The sequence below is a fragment of the Galleria mellonella genome, unplaced genomic scaffold (genome assembly GCF_026898425.1).
Source record: "Galleria mellonella isolate WM207_F2 unplaced genomic scaffold, CSIRO_AGI_GalMel_v1 utg72, whole genome shotgun sequence".
NCBI classification, from domain to species: Eukaryota; Metazoa; Arthropoda; class Insecta; order Lepidoptera; family Pyralidae; genus Galleria; species Galleria mellonella.
The window spans coordinates 932,312-952,903 of NW_026442144.1; the positions used below are offsets into that span (position 1 = coordinate 932,312).

General features: G+C 30.1%; 1 protein-coding gene across 2 annotated transcripts in view; it reads left to right on the top strand.

Moving 5' to 3' along the window:
- LOC113517022 (neuroligin-1) overlaps positions 1-19,082 on the top strand; it is an 86,559-nt gene extending 67,477 nt beyond the window's left edge. For both annotated transcript variants that reach the window (XM_031908045.2, XM_026901539.3), the window contains exons 5-15: positions 1,354-1,512; positions 4,298-4,486; positions 6,518-6,603; positions 7,599-7,766; positions 10,777-10,897; positions 11,506-11,702; positions 13,967-14,089; positions 15,537-15,682; positions 16,494-16,621; positions 17,487-17,639; positions 17,720-19,082. In XM_031908045.2, the coding sequence (XP_031763905.2) occupies positions 1,354-1,512; positions 4,298-4,486; positions 6,518-6,603; positions 7,599-7,766; positions 10,777-10,897; positions 11,506-11,702; positions 13,967-14,089; positions 15,537-15,682; positions 16,494-16,621; positions 17,487-17,639; positions 17,720-18,627 (2,378 nt within the window). In that variant the 3' untranslated portion in view covers positions 18,628-19,082. The remainder of the gene's footprint in view (positions 1-1,353; positions 1,513-4,297; positions 4,487-6,517; positions 6,604-7,598; positions 7,767-10,776; positions 10,898-11,505; positions 11,703-13,966; positions 14,090-15,536; positions 15,683-16,493; positions 16,622-17,486; positions 17,640-17,719) is intronic.
- The last annotated feature ends 1,510 nt before the right edge of the window (positions 19,083-20,592 follow it).

Consider the following 20,592-nt stretch of genomic DNA (forward strand, 5'->3'; position numbering starts at 1 on the left):
ATAAATTCTAAAAGTAGTCCAGATATTTATTGAAAAAAATATTCCAGCCAATATTAATATAAATTGGTAGTCTGATTCTTAGACGGATAAATTGAACCATTAGGTATTATATTGCTTTATTTGTAATTCTAAAAGACTTACATTTTTTACCTTTGAAACTTTGAAATCGTATATTTTGGAACCAAAATGGGAAGAGCCGATTTTACTCATTATTTTTTAATATTATTATAGTTCATCTATATTTTTTCCAATTAAATGTATTATTGTGTAATAATAACATATATATTAAATTTTTTTTAAATTAGGGAAATTAGACATATGCAATGGAACACAAATTTTTTGTTTTAAGAATTTATCACCGCAAGAAAAGGACATAACCAATCATAACGAAGTTTTGTTATTAAGTAGGTATTAGCTAAACTTAAAATCGATATTTTTCGGAGGATTGTGAAATATAATAACTCTACTATAAGTCAAGTAGAAGTCTTTAATATTTTAATTAAATAGTTAAGTATACATAAAAGTTTCTAGAAAATATTAAATTATTGTATGTTTTTACCAATTAATTTTTAAAAATCACACAGACTACTATATGTCACGAAAAAATTTAGTAGAATATTAACTAAAGTTATTTAGGGTATACATAAGGAGGGAGTGTAAAATAGTTTACCTACGATTTGTTGTTATATTTAAAGTAATTGATCCTTGTAATTGTATTTAATATAATCATGTTACTTGTTAATAGATTTAATAGAGTTTAGCCTTATAAGATCTTATTAGAATATCATTAAAGCAATTATTAAGTGCTGTCAAACAATTTGAACCAACTGTGATTGTTTATGATGACAGTAATTAGACGTGACTCGCACGTCGTGTATTGAATGTAAATGACAACATAATAAGGAAATGTTTTCTGTTTTAAGTATTTTCCCTGTTGTATCCTTGTAATATTACCAACATTACAAGAAAACAACACTTTTGAATATAGAATTACGAAATTATACTTTTCTAAATAATGGTTCCATTTTACGACAATAGGATTAAAAACATACATACACATTATTATTTCTTTCAAAAGATTGTCATTCATCTTTAACATGTATTATAATTTTTTTCAGTTTATTTAGACTATATTAATTTGAATATTATAAACATTGTCATGATTTTTATATAGATTTTTAAAAGTATGAATCATATCCAAATAATATATTGAAAAATTAATATTCTTCCGTAGTAATGGGTACTTATAAAATATGCCAACTGAAATTTATGTTATTTTTAAATTTTCTATGTTAAGACATCTTTATTATCATATATTTTACACTCGTTATAAAATTATGAATCACTATTTAGGAGGGGAGATGGAAGGCAACTCAGTGGGCGTGCCGTGTCTCGTCTTTGTACACGGCGAGTCCTATGAGTGGAGTTCTGGAAACGCATACGACGGTACTACGCTGGCGGCGCATGGCAACATAATTGTAGTGACTATCAACTTTAGATTAGGTATATTGGGTAAGTATATTTATTCACATCAGATCCTTTAGCCTTAAAAATTTACCATAAAGGCAATATCTACTTTTATAATTCGTCTCATTTATATTGATTGATTCCTCAGAAAATGCATGATCCATCTGATCATAATGGCCAGTACTTATCGTTTAGTCATATGCATGATGAATGACTTGTACCTCTACCTTATATTCGTGTTTCTACCGCTAAGAAGTTATGTTCGCCTGGTTGTTTCGGCTGGGATATGGCAATTAAGTTACAAGATACATAAGCATAACAACTTAGTCTTCAGGAATGAGTCCCTGTCCGCTTGTATGGCATTCCAGTATGAATAAATAATATCTAAACTTTGCAAGCGGAAGATAAAACTGAGTTAAAATTATCAGAACCTCAGTTTTGTAATTTTGTATATAGTATCTACTGTATTATAATACCTTCCTGGTGGTTTGTTAATTTGTTTACTATTACTAGGCACTATGTAAAAATAATTTTACTTATTTGAGAATACATATATTATTTATTCATTTGTGCCAATGTTATTCTCGTCGTCAAATACCTACATTGTTTGTTTTCACTTCTTTTATAGACAGTGTAATGTAATCAAACTTTAACTTGTCTTTGAAGTATATAATTCTACCGCAAAGTTACAAACATACCTATATACCGAAGAAAAGTTTTACCTTGGAGTTTATGAAGCATATCATAATCATAAAGGCTCAACTACCTGTTTACTTGTGTTGAATTCAGTTTTCGTTCATTTGCCTTTTCGATTGCCTTCTGATGACAGATAATATTTGCTTGTAATAACATGATGAACAACTTATGACTGTATAAAGTTATAATATCACCTAATTGTAGCTCTTGTCTCATCACAATACCACACCACTACTACTAGCCACCACACGCATATGATATATACAGGGTGAAATTAAATTAATTTGCATAATTTTAATGGAGGGTTCTATCAGTAAACTGGTACGTTTTTCCAAAGAAACATGATTGAAAAATGACTATTATTGTGATTTTAATTTACCGTAATTTTTTAGATTTTTGGTCTTGATGACAATAAAATTATCTATACATGTCCTTATCTGTGTGGCTAAAAATAGGCCATCAATCTACCCGTCAATACCTCAATATGACGTGACAAACCCATCCGGAACCCGCGTCATGCGTCCTCTCATATCTTGTTCTGTGAATATCTGAATTTGAATGTGTTTTATTCATATTATTTTATATTATATATGACAACGTCATCAGTATGGGTTAGAGTCTTTGATTTGAAAAATTGAGATCATTGGTGTCGGTTTATTTTTGTTAGTGTACTTCTATTGTTATTATTATTTCTATACTTTCTTTGCAGTAGAATTTTTGAGTGTGTATAATAAATAAGAATTTTAATAACAGCAATCTGTAATATTTCCTTCCGTATTCACGAGATGCTTAATAAGTCCTAAGTGAATAAATAATCAAATCAAAACCTGAAGCTTAGAATTTCCTATATTAGTCAAAACTTAGATCTCACTAAGCTAGGGGTTTAGCAACTCCAATTTCATTTTGGATTTTGACCTTTGATTGATGAACTTCTGGTTAATCCTTAGTAGTGTTTGATTTGATATGAAAATTAAATAACTTATTATAGACTTTAACCGAATAGAAATAAGTAAATTATGTCTTTCAATATTGTCACAAGTCTTTGATGTATAATCTTCATTATTATTTTTTTGTTTTGTTTATTTTTTTGCTTGTTGTTCTTACAGAGTTAAGCTCGTCCATTGTACATCTTTGTTCAAAATAAATTATAACAATGTAATTTTTTGTATACAATAAAGTATAAATTAGCGAATAAGTTTTCCATTACTTGTAAATTAGGTAGTTATTAAACACAATACACCATCAAGAGAGTTAGAATTGGAAAATAATTTATACGTAGTCATTTGGCCCTCTTTCTCAGGTGAAATATATGCCCAGCGGTCGGTAGTGAGACGTTAATAGATTAATTTGCCTGCGAAGCTGGATAGTTTTAACGTGAAGATTGATATGAAAGTATCTCATAGATATTTTAATCTGAACAAAAACCTCCATGATGGGTCTGAGATAATATATATTGGCTCACGTCCAGTAAGAGTAGTAGGTACATAATATTATACAAAGTTTCGTGTTTTCTCCTAGTACGTATTAAAATAATAATATAGTAAATATCAATATATCAGTACTGTTGAGTAAGCACTAATACTAAAGTTTTTCTTACGGAAAATGTATATAAATAAATATGAAATGCTATTCCCTTAAAAGTGATGATATTGCATTACTTTCTAATTCGTAATTTTGTAAGTAAGTTGCCAATTTTTTAAGGAAAGATATGATATTATTATTTATATTATTAATAATATGATTTCGACTGGATAGCATCAGTCGATATTTAAATAATATTACAATACTATTTTTTCAACTGTAATACCAGGTGAGCTAATTAGTGCTATTGTTGGTGATTCAATAAGTAAATCTATGTATACATTTTTGATATATAAAAAGTATGCTGCTGCTTAACAGTGGAAACACGAGATAAAGATTTCCATGCAGATGACTTTGTACAAAATTTTCCTATATCATCACCATCATAAATTGTAACAAAGGTAGCATGATTTTTCGCGTATGAACATATTGTTCCTATTAGTTTTCTTTAAAGAAAACTGTATTTTTATTATGATTTTTGTCACATTTTTATTTATACGTGTATTTGGTTCTCTAACATGGACGAGTACTATATTATATTTTATGATTGCAGGTTTTTTAAAGACTGGTGCTAAGGGGTCGGCGCAGGGTAACTTTGGACTTATGGATTTAGTGGCGGGGTTACATTGGTTGAGAGAGAATTTACCGGCATTCGGAGGTGACCCTGAGAGAGTCACCATTATGGGGCATGGAACCGGCGCTGCTCTTGCAAACTTTTTAGCAGTATCGCCAGTAGCTAGAGGTTTGTTGAGTAAAAAGTATCGAGGTAATATTCTATTTAAAAAAACGCTTAATATTATATCAATGCACTTTTAAGATATAGATGAAATATAATACATAATAATATTACTTTATTTTACAGTATAATATATATTATAATGTAAAATAGAGTAACAACTCTACACAAGAGAATTACATAAGTATAGAGAGAGTATATTACACAAGATATTTTTTAGACAATAAAGTTACAATTATAATTCTGGTAATAATGTGTAAATATGCAATATTGTATAAATAATATGTCGTGCTGATACATTTCTACCGAAAGAGAACTAGTAACTTTTAAACTTTCACGTTAATTATTATTATTATTATTATAGATCGTAATATAAATTATTTGATGGCAAATAATGCTCTCATGATGAAGAGAAGCCGCTTAAAAAAATCTCTTTCATAAAATACACAACGTTATAAATAACCACGATGTGAGTTTAAAACCGTACATCAACCGTTTGGATGAAAAAATACCAAAATAAATTTCTTCGGGCCTGTTAAATGAGGTGTCATAGAAAAGGTCTTCCAAAATGCAAAATGAATTTATTTTATTAAGCATCTTTTTTGTGAGATATAAGTGAGTCGTCCAACACGCATTTATGGGGTTCATAACCCTATTAATGCGTGTTGAATGGGCTCTTGGTCGGTTTTTGTATGTCAGCTCATAAATCTCGGTATTAACGACCCGATTTCACAAACTTCTAAAGCAATTGAATTAGTTTAAGGTGAAAAATAAAGGCAGGTGATAAAGAACATCTTTTAAATTTCTTTTGTGAAAAGCGTTTATTTTAAATTTTGGTCAATTTAATCGAGGTTTTCCCAAGAGGCTACAGCATGAGATTTTTAAAAGGGGGGTAGACAGGTTTCTTCAGGGTATTGCAAGCATTCGTAGGCTACGGTAACCGCTTACCATCAGTAGTATAAAAAAATGCAGGGTTCAAGACCAAAAATGGGACCAAAAAGAGTTTAAATTATTTTGATAGCCATATAAACTAATGTAGTTTTTAAATTCAGTTATTACGAGTACAATATATTTCTTTAACACATAATAAAATTATATAAATATATAAATTATATTGAAAGTTTTAAGATCACGTAGTGTAATCAAAGTATTATATTTTGTATTTTATTTTCAATAAAATAACTTATATTTGTACAAATATTTAATTTCGTTGTGGTTAATTCTGGTGTTAACTAAATTGAATAACTCGATATCTATGGAATATATTTGCACATGGAAATATGTGATTTATTTAACCGTAGTTGATTGGCTGATGTCACGATACATAACTTTTGTTAAAATAACAAATTTTGTAACTAAATATTTTATTATAATATTACAATACGTACTGATATATTTTTATATAGTATATATTCTCAATTTTCGAGTTTTTTATATATACTATATACCTGTTTAAATAACTATGGTGATATTTACGATAAAATAAAAAAAAAACAATATTCTTTCAAATCACCTCACATAAGCTTTGATAAGAAATTTACATAAGTATTACATTGTATTACAGTAATTTAATAACTATACAGAAAAACATAACGTATGCTAATAAACGTAAATGTTAAATGTCAATTATGCGTGTGGACATAGAAAACAATAATTTAATTAAGTGTCACCACAGACATGAAACAAGACCGCGGCGCCCGCAAACAGTGGCCGTTCACGAGCATGAGGCATGGTCGCCCATTGTCCGTAATTAGACCGGTCCAGGCAGATTTCATTATTTCGTGTCAGCATCCCGTTTAGATCCTCCGTCACTTAATGCGATTAAAAGGGTCACATCAGGCATACACAAGAGGGGAGTTTTCTCAACACGATTTAAAAATAAGGTCAAAATTCCACCAGATTTTTCTCTTTAAAATTCCTGTAATAAAAAACACGGGAAACAAGGATGAAATACAAATGTTTTTCTTTAGAAGTGATTTCATTATCTTCGTGATCTTTCTTCGAAATGACGAAATTAAATTAAGATATCTGTTTCAGAACTACTGAAGCGTGTCATCTTATTAAGCGGGTCGGGACTTAGCTCTTGGGCCTTGCAGAGGGAACCGCTCACGATAAAAAAAAAGGTAGGTAATTCCGCATTTCGAACGAGTTTGAACTGAGTGTGAGTTTTAGGTAAACGAAGTGGGTGGGCGCCATCTTAAAAACTGGCGATCCTATTACCCAGCCAATTTGAAGGAAGGCCCGAGAAAAATCTTTTTATGTTCGCTCTTTGAATTAGCTTGGGTTACGATTGTACCTAAATGTCTTTAAATGTATGAGACAAGATAAATGTAATTGCTGCCGTAAAGGTGTTGGGATTTATTGATGCTGAAGAAAATCGTGATTTATAAACTAGAGTATTTCCAGCTTTTTTCGGAGACTAACTTTTTAGGTGTTCGAACGGTAGATACCTAGTATCTGTACTGCTTACAGGTAACTGCTATAATATTCATATTCTATTACGAAGTTCTAGACACAAACTGAGAAAAGTTTGTACTGAGGATGCTAGATAAGAAATTCTTCTATATATTCTTGAAAATTATTTTGGTAATATAAAAAATGTCCATACCGAATATAAACAAAAATATAAAATATGTCTTTACATGTTTGTATTATGTGGTGGGCGAACCTGTGATCATCGGAAGGTGAAGTGTGTTAATAAAATTGGTTTTTCTATGAAATATTTTGGATATGGTTAAAATACAAATGTACGAAAATGTGTATCAGATTTTTATTATTATTTTGATTTTAACTCTTTTTTGACATATTCAAAAGAAAATAAATTTCGGATTTATACTGTAATTAATTTTGAGCCTCGCATACAAAATTGGCAGCTGAACGCGCTGTGTCGTGTGTGCAAAATATTTTATCGTTTATTATTTTGAGAAAAATGTTCAGTTTTCTCGATAGAACAATTCTCTTCAAAGGACACAAAATAATTTAGTTTTTGTCTTTAATATTTTTTATTTATTAATTTTATTGACTACTTAAAAAAGCGAACATAATTCTATATAGTAAGCCGTTTTAATTAAACGTAAAGAAAATCATAGAAAATGTAATTTTTATATCATTTAATTAGGTAGCAGAACAGACAGGGTGCCATGGAGACATGGTGGAAGATGACTTGGCGCCGTGTTTGCGCAACAAGCCGCTCGCCGAGTTGCTTGCCGTGAAGCTCGACCCACCGCGGTTTCTGCCTGGTTTCGCGCCGTTTGTTGATGGCACTGTTATTGTAAATCCGTCCTCTGTAAGTTTAAACTGCCTGTATCTTGTCAATGAAGAAACCATTTCTTTTTATTAATTTCGCCATTCTTAGATATATCCAGTCCTATCGAATTATAATTATTTTTTTTGTAATTCTAACTTATATAAAACACAATCTGAAAGTTTACATAATGCAAAGTAGCAACTATCATTTATATAATGAATAGGATAACTAAAAATTAAATAATTAAATTAAATAAGGTATTAGAAATAAATGCAGTAAATATGAAAGAAATTGAGATAGGTATGTTTTTACTACCTACGCATTATAATAATAATTATATGGTATTGTGTGAATCGCATGATACTGAGAATTAATTCTTTTTGAATACTTTTTAATTTACTGACTAGTTTCAAGACGATAGACATTGTTTTTTTTAATTATATTTAATATATAATTAAAAACAAAACAATAGGTTTATTAACCTCAAGTTATTATTTTTTATACTACATTAAAAGAATACAAATAATTTAGATTTCATTTTCTATAAATATCTCTGTTATATATTTTATTTGAATAATAATTCAAAATTTATAAATGATCATACACTGTATAATACGAGGCTATAAATATCTTTCTAAGGCTAGTAATTAACTTTGTTCATATAATTCAACGAATTCTAGATTATAAAATGAAAAAGATATGCTTAAAATAATATTTATAATAATAGCATAATAAGGACAAAACTATACAATAAACATTTAATATCACAGATAAAAATACTTATAAATTTAGAAAACATAATTTCTTGCTTGGGCGAGAGAGAATTGAAACAGTTGTTTAATTTATGTGAAATAACTTTGTCAATTAAAATAAATTTATATTAAAAACTCCATTTTAAATTAAATTAATAAAAATCAATACAATACTGCATGCATAAGAAAGAACAACACATCATAATCTTGTATTCAATTTTTTATTTTGCTAACGGGCAACTACGTAAAGTTATTTACCATTTATGAGAAGGCAACATTTACAAAGATCTGTAAAACAACTGTTTACATTTCAACCCTGATCTATGGGGATTAATTAAATGAACAAGAATTCCTCAAATAAATTGTTACATTGTACGTTCTCTTCTTTAGCAGCTGTAATCCTTACTACCTGTCGACCTACGTCTACCCATAGCGACATAAATTAATCCGTATAATATATGAACCTTTAGTGCCTATGTTTTACCCTAGTTTGTAGGATATAATGCCACAATATAAGACCTAAAGTACAGGAAGTTTAAATACAGTATTAAATTTCCATTTTATCATTTTTCTTTTATCTTATAAAACTGCAAAATATTGGTATATGATTGTGATACACATTCAGACGACGGTTTGATAGCAAGATAACCTTATATGATTTAAGGGTTTCATTTGGTTACTATGTTAAAATATCTTTATAAACAATAACAAACAAGTAATCTGTCAATCTTTAGGAATTAGTATACAGAAGATATCATAATATATCATCTTCTTTTATATTTTATATTTTATTTATAAGTTATATATATATATATATATATATATATATATATATATATATATATATATATATATATATATATATATATATATATATATATATATATATATATATATATGTTACATTCTTTATCTACCAATTATGAACGCGTTCGTGATTCACTGCTAATTCTAAAGGTTGACTGGTAGAGAATGCTATTAGCATTAAGTCCTTTTGTACCATATATTCTTTTAGTTAATAAAGTTAAATAAACCAAATAAAAACATATACTATGACGCTCATAGTATTTCTCACGCCTTCAAATTTCTAATACGGTCGTACTGTACTACTTTATTTATATCCGTATCCCAATAATTTCAGTACCTCACCCTTCAAACCAACAGCAAAGCAAGCACAGCGGTGGCAGAAATGCGATTCCATGTTAAAGGTTAAATATCTGAGCGCACAATTAAAGTGTAAGCATCGTTATGAGACTTTAATTATTGTAAATAGGAAATTAATCTACCGTTTCTTAGAGAATGTCAAAATAATTCAGCGTTTTATTACAGAGTAAAGGGGCTCGTTCGATGTTGTTTTTATTGTTATTTTTAATGTTGTTTTAGCTTTTATGCTATATGATTTTATTATAATGATAATTATGTAAGTGTTACCTACTTAATAATTAATTACCTACTTAATAATTACGTTTGTCTGTTGTTGAGTATTATTGGCTACTTGGTTATTACCAATTGTTTTACGTGTGTATTACGTGTGATATCTTCGTCAAGTGTGACTAAATTTTAAATGTTATTTTATATAAGGGTCTACTTCTATGATGTTTAGAAACATTGCTAAAATTTATTTAAATCCTTTTATAAATACTTGACTTTAATCATAATATATGTAGTCTAAATTATGCATAGTGTGTAAATTATTCCATTTAAGTAAAACATCATAGTAATTTTAATATTAGTGAATATATTGCACATAATTGTTTATATATATATATATATATATATATATATATATATATATATATATATATATATATATATATATATATATATATATATATATATATATATGTTTAATAAAACAAAAAAAAAGAGAGTGGTATTGCTCATGTCTATAGGCGACGGCTACTACTTTGCATTAGGTGGGCCGTCAGCTTGTTTGCCATTCAAAGTAGTATAAAAAAATCATAGTTTGGTAGAATGATTAATTTTAATTACTTCGTAAACTAATTAATGCAATAATAAAAAAATACAATATTTAATTGATATATTGTCATTATCCTATGTGGATAGAGTTCACTTGTACACAAGCGTAATATCTCCTATGGAAAACACAACCCATATTGTGAATCCACATTACATAAACCATCGCTCTTAATAACATAAAAAAATATATGTTTTTTTAACACTTGAATTTTCTAAACTGGCACGTCTGTAGAGTCTGAAATAGCCCCAACCTACTAATAATTATATATAATAATCGAATAATAATAACAGTTATTAATAATATTGTCTTTTTAAAGGCTCCGCCGCCGACGGATAGTTCGCGACTAGGAGCCGGTGCAGCTGCTGTAGCCAATGCAGCGGGTCATGAATTGGCTGACTTCTCTCATAGAGAACTACTTTTTGGGCTCACCACCACTGGTAAGATACGGTTCGCTAGTAATACGCACCGCAACGCGCAGTGGAGTTGCGATCAATATCTAGTATTATAAAGTTGTGAACTAGTTAGCTGTGACCGTATTGTCCTGCAGTCTTCTTCGATGAGATTTACTGTGTAAATAAGAATGAAAACCTACTTGTATAGATAGAGCACAATATAAACATTAGCATAGGAGTAGTCATCCAATATAATAACTGTCTTTCCTTATTTCTAGTTAAACTCATTCAAAGGTTTAATAATTATAACAAATATTAATACTATAGACAATTGTTATTATATTTAGATTTGAAAATAATCAAAATCTTTAGAAACCTTAACGTAAAACAACATATTTCGAAAATAGTGTAGAATAATAACTATATTTTTCTCATATGTAATTACGTTTTCATTTCCTTATGTTCGTAGAAAAAGTATGAATATATATTACAATAATGTACAATATTTCTTAAAGTGTATTAAAAACAATTGTAATAATATTATAATTAAAGTAATTATATAAGCTGTTGTCTTTAAAAGAGGAGCACAAATTGAATTAGGATGCATTTAAATAGTGAATTTATGCTAATGAGGGACATGTCGCCGCTTGCAGAATCGTACTTGGAATTCAACGCTCAAGATTTAGAATTTGGTTTTAACGAGAGCCGTCGAGACCGTATCCTGCGTACATTTGTCCGCAACGCTTACTACTACCACTTGAATGAGATCTATTCAACCCTGAAGAACGAGTACACGGATTGGGACAAGCCTGTACAGAATCCACTTAGCGTCCGCGATGCAACTCTCGAGGTATTTGATTATTGTTTAAACAGTTTTTTATTGTTGATAGAAAGACAATTTTTATTTTTTCCTCCAAAAGATTACAGTAGTAAACTTATTATAGACTCACACAATAGAATACAAGAAAGGATCAATTTAATTATAATTAACTATACTTAGGCTTATGTCAGAATGTATTTTACGGAGCAAAATATAGGTACGTGACATTCTGTAAAGTCGTGTATTTTTTGCTTCTGTGGTTTTTACTTTAATTTTTTTCTAAAAAGAAAAACAACGATATCATTGTCATAAATTTATTATAGGACAACGAGACAAAAGAAAGCCCAGTCAATTGCAAAAAGAATAAAAAATCGGTTCACAATTGATAACATTGGTGTAATTCAATATTAAATTTTATGTTTCACTTTTCAATATTAAATTTTTTGTATTAGGAGATTCAGAGATGTGAGGCAAAGGATCAAAAGTTCTTTATATTGACAATTCAACAAATTTTTCTACATTCATGCATTTAATTCACATTATCGATTGATTTATTAAATTACCGTATCATTAATATATATCATCAAATTACCTGCATTTTACGATTAATTATGTTGTAATATCATCATAGTCGTAGAATACTGATGGATCTTTATATGTAATCTTCGTCAAATCCGTCAGTATTCTACGACTATGACGATATATTGGCCTTCACAGTGATGTAAAACGATATAAAAAGAAATATCTATATTACTGTCACTTAACTAGTAACTAGTTACAATAAGCATACGAACCCTCGTATAGCGCAGTCGTCTTATATTGTGGTAGTTCTCAATTTAAGCTTTCAAGTGGTTTTCGCAACTCACCACCGTTCCTGCTCCATACAAAGGAAGTTAATGACGCTTGTGTACTTTGATTACACGATGGGTACGATGAGGGCTTTATTGGAAAGACTTGCATCATCAAACATGAAATAATAATGTCATTGTTGTTATTAAATTTATATTAATTAATACTTTTATAATTAACTGTTCCTGTTATGACTTTTTGTTAGAATTTATTTATATAATCGATAAATATATTTTTTGGTATAAATTTATGACGGAAGAAAATAATTGATGATCGCTAATGAGAATAAAAATAACAAATATCTTCAAAAACATAACTGTTTCTTTGTTACACGAATCGTTATGAGCAAAAGCTTTGTATTATCAATACATATAATAAATCTTACATATATACATACATATCTTTAACGTCTGTCTCCTATTGGGGTAGGCATAGATAAAAAAATGTATATCATAATTACATTAATTATAATGACCCTTTTTGGAAGATTTATAATATTGAATTTATTTAAATGAATTTATTACGTAATAAAAGTTAATATAAGTTTAGCAGTCATTATCTAAATGACATTTCCTATATACATAGAAGTAGGTATATTCTCAAGGTTAATCAATGCGGTACATCTCACAGAATAATGGGTAAATTTTCTGAGATTATATAGAAACGAGGGGAGATAAAGCCCGAGATGAGGACAAAGCTCGTGGAATGGTAGCTACACATATATTTTGTATGCGTAGGTATATTATAACCTGATTTTAAGATAGCCACATTTGCATTAAATGTATTTAATTATATATTGCTAGCGTTTGCTTCCGACTTCGTGCTTGGATTTTGGAAGTAGGAATAATAAGTAAAAATGATATTGACCCCTTCTAGATGGTGCATCAAAATAAACGTATACATTAGATTTTAGATTTGTTTTTCGGGAAAATTACTATGAAAAGCGCATCTAATTTGGTATATAATAGTTTTTTTTGTAATTCTGGAACGAACATAACACAGATGGATAGACATACAACAAAAGTTATAAAAATTGTTGTTTTGACTTCCATTTTTTACTAAGATCGGGCATATCAATTTTTATTAAAGAACTTCTGTAGAGTACATATGAGTATTCATTGCCGAACTTAGACCTTCTCCTATTGGGGGGTTTGCCAGTACACATTGTCACTTTTGTCAGAAGGGTTGGCAACCGCAGTTAGGTTTTTGTATTGTTTTAATAGAGACGTTGCTGCCCATCCCTAGATCATTAAGTTCCCTCAGTCGCATTTTACGACACTCACGGGAAGGGAAGGGGTGGCCTATTTTATGCTGAGACCACACGGTAAGAACAATAAGACTACTACATCAAAATAGTTACGATTAAAGAGAAGAGCGTGGGAGAAAATCTATACGAGTAGATGAGTTTTGTATATTCTGAATTTTAAGTGTGTATATTTTTTCAGGTTTTAAGTGACGGCCGGACCGCAGCACCGTTAATCAGACTCGGTTACCTCCACGCCTTACGAGGTGGCACTACTTATTTCACACATTTTCATCACCTTTCACAAGATAAAGATTACCCGCAGGTAAGCCAACTTACACTGCCTATTAATATTTTATTCATAGGGGTGTTCTATTGGCTGTGTACACGTTGACCCTCGTTACATAAAGAGGTAAAGGTACGGTAAAGGATCGCAGAAGGTCACCTACATTGAAGTGAAGAACACTTAGTAAAGTACAGATTCTCGTTATAAACAAAGTTTGTTCGGGTCTTTATGTTATTGAAGTTTATGTTTGCTTATATAAATAAATGTTTTCCATCTTAAAAATAATATTAATTCTTCTTTCAATTATTAAATATATTTAATTTTATATAAATTATTAATAATAATAATAAAACAAGTAATGAGCCCCCTACTGGTCAGTCGGGGACATGGTTATTTAGGACAGTGGTTTCATGGTGAACATAACATTCGGCACATCAAAATGTGGACACATTTTGATGTAGATACGATTTAGGTTATTCTCAGTGTTTTCCACTGAAATTTACATAGACCCTAATGATATACGTATAAGTCGATTATACCTACTGCGAAGCAATGTCATTGTTACTATTTACTTCGTACTTACACTATTATTTAATAGATAATTTTTACATACTTATATATTCGATTTTATTAACTGTACACCTAAATTCTTAACATTGTTAAATAAGTATTGCAATTTTTTTTGTTTTTTATATTATGGAAATAATTTTATTACTTTGTATTTTTTAAGCGAAGTAAGTTAAATTTATGTGCTCGAGTATTAAATAAAAATACGTGCTAACGATATATTAGCGTGATATCGATTTTATGCTCTTTAATTTCGAAAATTCTCGAATTTGTAATTCTTTGAATAACATAAAAATACCGGATGTTAAAATTAGGGCACTGCACTCACTGTTTCAAGTCGAGCCAGCTTAAAGGATTTGTTGCCGTAGTCTCTTGATCTAGTAGAGTGTAATGGAACTAGCGGAATAAGTCTTAACCCTTAATATATTACTTTCGTAATAAGAACACATATCAATAAATCAATGTATTCAATAAAAAAATTATTTAACTTAAATTTAACACAGGTGACTGTAAAATTAATAGTATTGTAAATACTTGTAACTAGCGAATATAATGTTATTTAAATAGTATATAAACTTTATTACTCGCTGATAATGTAGCTCTCTATACGTGAAACAGTTTTTAAAATAGGTTGCGTATTTTTTAAATTTATAAAACAAATATGAACAATAAAATAAAATGTATGTAATATTAGATTAGACTTGTAGTCAAAAGGACAAAAAAAAAATTAAATTCAGATGCGGTGCATCCAGCTGTCTAGTTTATATGGGTACCTTAGTAATAAATAGTATGTAAATTAAAGTAAAATTATGGTCAGAGAATAAAGGCTTTATTATTATATTATTATTATTATATTAGGATTGTAGATGATGCAAGTTCGTCAATGAACATTCTAATAAAGTTATTTCTATCTGTTCAGCGTCCAGGCTCCGTCCATGGTGAAGAGATGCCTTACTATCTTGGAGTGCCATTGTCACAGGCTCACCATCAGCAAAACTTTACACAGCAGGAACAGCGAGTGTCTCGTCTTTGTATGCACTATGTTGCTAACTTTGTTAGATACGGGTAAGTCGAATTGCAGAGTATTTTAATTCATGATTGGAAGCGTAACTAGGTTCAGAAACTTAGCTAGTTCGTAAATCTTAGATTGGATGGTCCACGTTGAATTAAGTCGTAAAAGTTTCTATTTAGACAAGTTTATAATTTGAGTTCATCTGAAAGCTTCAATCTTCTGGCTACAACATTCGTGATCAAAGCTAAGATCAAAATACACATCTCTTTAAAGTTAATTTAGTTATAACATAATACTTAATTCGTTTCCATTTGTAAATTGATCGGTTTACGTAATTATAATCTAAAAGCTACATTTAATTGATAAAACACGTTGCAAATTCAAATTCCGCAGTTTAATTACAAAATGAATTTTGTCAGTTTTGATGTTTTAAGTATGTACAGGAAATTTGTAGATTCTTAGAAAACCAATATATTCTTCTGCTAGGGTAATGTATTAGGTTATTCGATGTTTACATGTTTAATTAATGTAATGTTTACATGTTTAATTAAGACAAAATTGAAAATTAATAAATAATTTTCTTTAATTTGTTATTTAACCAGTTATTACCTGCGACATCGTCCGCGTACTTGGGATATATTTATTGATCAGATAAAAAGTAGCCGATATCCTTCGCTATCATAATATTACATTTATACCAAATATCATGACGATAAGTTGGGCTGTATAGACGCAAATATATAGCATACGAACAAACAAACCTACTTTCACATTTATAATATTAGTAAAGATTAAGAAGCCATTAGTATACGAAATTAAAACGTTAAAATATTATAACATTTAATATTTTAACTATTGTTGCAGAAATCCTAATGATCCCTCAGCAACCCCACCACCGAGCCCCATGTTGGGCGACACTCCGCGTCTTGGTCCTGATCAAACCCCGTATTGGGATACCTATGATACCATCAATCAACTGTACATGGAGATCAGTGAGTAACTGTCTTCTATATTTTTTAAGTTCCTGTAACTTATACTGTACACAATACCATCTAGTTCAAAACTGAGAAAAGCTTGAATACATTTGTTTGTAATATACGAGGATCGAACATATGTATATAATACAAAAATATGTATTAAACTGCTTCACCACGAAGGTCGTCACTCTTATAAAATTTAATAAATACTTCCTATTGATACTGTATATAAGAGATCGTGAAAATCAAATTAATTCTATTGCATTTATTATTATTATTTTATTAGTTATTTTATTTACTAGCACTAATCTGACCAGCTAATGAATATGTTCACTACTGTAATTTCTAATCGATTAAACAGCAATTCTCGAATACTCACATTTCGACGATTATGTTATAATGGTTTTTTACCGGTCTTTTACATCACTGAAGAGTTAGTCAGAAATTTAAATATACTGTATAAAGTTATATATAAAATTTCACACAATTTAAATACATATTAAAATTTTAATATACTTTATTATATATTTATTTGTTTCACCCCATGCTACGATTCTAATAATTATGCTTAACGAAATGTGGGAATGTCCAGCGATAAATTCAATATGTCTGTCTATCTTAATAGGGATTACAGTGGTAAGCATAATTTTTTATTATATAATTTATTTAAAAAGATCCTGATCGTTGTAACCTTAACTAATGGTGTGACGATAATATTCAATGACACTAAAGTCGATTAATTACACTAGAGAGCATTAGTACAAAACTAAGTTGTTCATTCAAAGTTTGGGGTCGCTGTTCGCACTTCTATTGTATTTCCAGTTTCCTAAATTCATTTAGCTCATTTATTTCAATTTGTGTTTGTTATCTGGGGTCACAGGTAGCAAACCCGAAATGCGAAGCCACTACCGTGGCCACAAGATGTCTTTGTGGTTGTCTCTTATACCGCAACTACATCGGCCCGGTTCCGACATGCCTGACGCGGCAATGCGCCATCACCACTTTCAAAACAACAATGCTGACTACTACGAAGGTACAATTTTTTTTATACATATTTTTCGTATATCTTTGTCTATGGGTTATTTATAATTTAATCATTCATTACAATAACAGGTGCGGTGAGACCTCAGTCGATGTCGAGGGCGCACGTTCCTCACGTCGTTAATATTGATAATACCCGAGGTTCCGACGGCAATCGTAGCACACCACCACCCCGATCATCTGTACCCAGACCATCTCCTGCGCCACCAGTCCCATCAACGGAATGCCCACCGAACACAACTGCTACACCCGTACAAGCAGACGATGCACTCTTGCGACGGTTGGCATCGTCACATTACCAATCTTACACTGCAGCTCTTACTGTCACTATTGCAGTGGGTTGCTTTCTGCTGCTTCTGAATGTTCTCATATTCGCTGGTATTTACCATCAAAGAGGAACACGCCCTCGACGCTCAAAAGACGATCTCGCCGAAGCAGGAAGTTCATCTTCGTCAGACAATTACGATGGGAAATTAGATTATGAAGTGCGTGCGTTCGACGGGAAAGGATTTGGTTTTGAGTGCAAATCGGCTCATGTGCCGCGGGGCTCTGGCTCCAAGTTCGATCTGCGGACGTTGTCGGATTGTGGGGAGCCAACTTTCGGGGAATATAGTTGTTATGACGAGAAACATCGTGCGGCGCGTAGCTCGCTGCCAGATGTTAGTGTGGGTAGTGCGATAGAGGCCGGTAGTGTAGTGTGTATAGATACGCTAAAACCAGATATTCAAAAAGTGGAGGGACGGCCACCACAGGACCCAGTGGGGCGAACTAGTACTTTTGAACCTCGAGTTGTCGATAGTTCGACGCAAGTGAAATTTGGCCCTGCCTCGGAATGCGAAACGGCTTCTGATTGTAATGGTGATTCGGAATCAGGTTGTGCGAGCGGATCAGGTATACTGCGTGTTCCGCCAGCTACCACTGCGCCTGCACCCCCAGGCATCATGAAGAAAAGAGTGCAAATACAAGAAATATCTGTATGAGAGTTTCTGGACCCCGCCGAAATTGTTGTGAATAAACGGACAAAATTGTGATCTTTAAAAAATCTAATGTATATAAATCAGTATCGTATGTTTAAACAATATATGATGATAATATGTGTACATAAAAATTAATGTAAACAGTGCGTACAGCGAATTTTAAGGCGTATGTGACTTCTCGGCCTTATATTCAATCTATGGCTGTAATAGGACTGAATGTATGTAAACACGTCTTCACTTTTCCGCTCTATTTGCCATGAGTTCGAAGTTGTTGGAATATATTAATAAGGGATAACGTGACCGCTTACTTGGTATTGGTTACGTTCTAAGGGTAGTATAAGGTATTACGAAGTACCAAATACACCAGTTCTATTATAAAACAAGACATGTATATACTTATACTTCTATGTACCTAATATATATATATATATATATATATATATATATATATATATATATATATATATATATATATATATATATATATATATATATATATACATACTTTTATATATATATATACGCAACGAAGTATATACGAAACGTCTTCGTTTGAATGACTCGCTAATATTTGGTGAAAATATTTATTATTTAAATATTAAACGCAATTAACTGGATGAATTATATGAGCCAGATAAATTTAGTACGGTACTTTAATTTGACTTCGTACCTTTTAGTGTTGTTATGCGTCGCCGACGACACGACACCCCGCGGGACGCTGTTGCGGTTACGCCACTACCTGACAACGACAGCCATCTAATTGAGCGGATTATCTCGAGTTTTAATTTAATCATCCTTAACAAAAATGACATTAAATATTATGTTTACTCGAATTACAGTCAATTAATTAATTACACAATTGAAGTTAATAAAGAATAATGTCTCAAAATAAATATAAAATTAAATTGCAAGAGATTTTATTTTTCTTTTTACTAATAATGCCCGTAACTTACAATAAGTGGTTTTCGTTCGTAAATTAAGCGGTGTCCTAGTTTATTTGTGTGTCAAATTTAGTTCAAATCTGTTCAGCATTTAACGTGTGAATGAATAACTAATCAAATGCCATCACAAACTTTCACAATAATAACAATTTTGAGACTTTCGTGTTGCTTAATTTATAGTGACTACAAATCAGTATGGTCTTGTATTTTATAATACTTATCTATAAATTAGTAGGCACTTACTATAAAATATGAATGACCATTTTTTTTATTGTACATATATTATACAACATGTTAACCAATATTATTTTGTTCCAACCTTCGAACGTAGAATGAAGGAATTGTAGGTTCATGTGAACATATTTAATAAATGTGAATATAACAATAATTTAGTGACAAAAGACTAAGTACAGATCTACGTTAATTGTACATAATTTTATCAAAACGAACGTTTCTGGTACCTACGTAAGTTAAGATAAATATATTAATCGTGTATGTTGTAATTTTTTGTATAGTTAATTTAAGTGAGTTGTATTAATTTTGAGTAGTTTTTGATAAGTAAATATTAAAAATTAATTACTAAATGGACGAGTACCTATTTGAAAGTAAATTGTTTATTTTTATTCTTGTCAAACAAAAAGTAATACGAAATAGTTGATGATTAAATACATTTTAAATTAAAAGGTAATCAGGGTAATAGACCAACAATTCTCTATACCTATAATTATATAATATATCCTTAACAAAATTATTTTCTCATTGTTTCGCAATTTGATAAGTTAATTAAAATTTTAATATTAATTGTTTTGATTGTGAATGAATTAATAAAACTCAATGAATTCTAGAAGAGAAGATAAATCTTAATCAGAATTTATACAACATTGACATTTATAACACCATTATATTCATTTACGTACTAAGGTTAACCTTAATAAACTAAACAGAGACATTTCTGAAAGAATATTGTAGACAGTTATATATTTTGTTGAATAATAAATACATAAGCCATTAATACTAAATATCTATA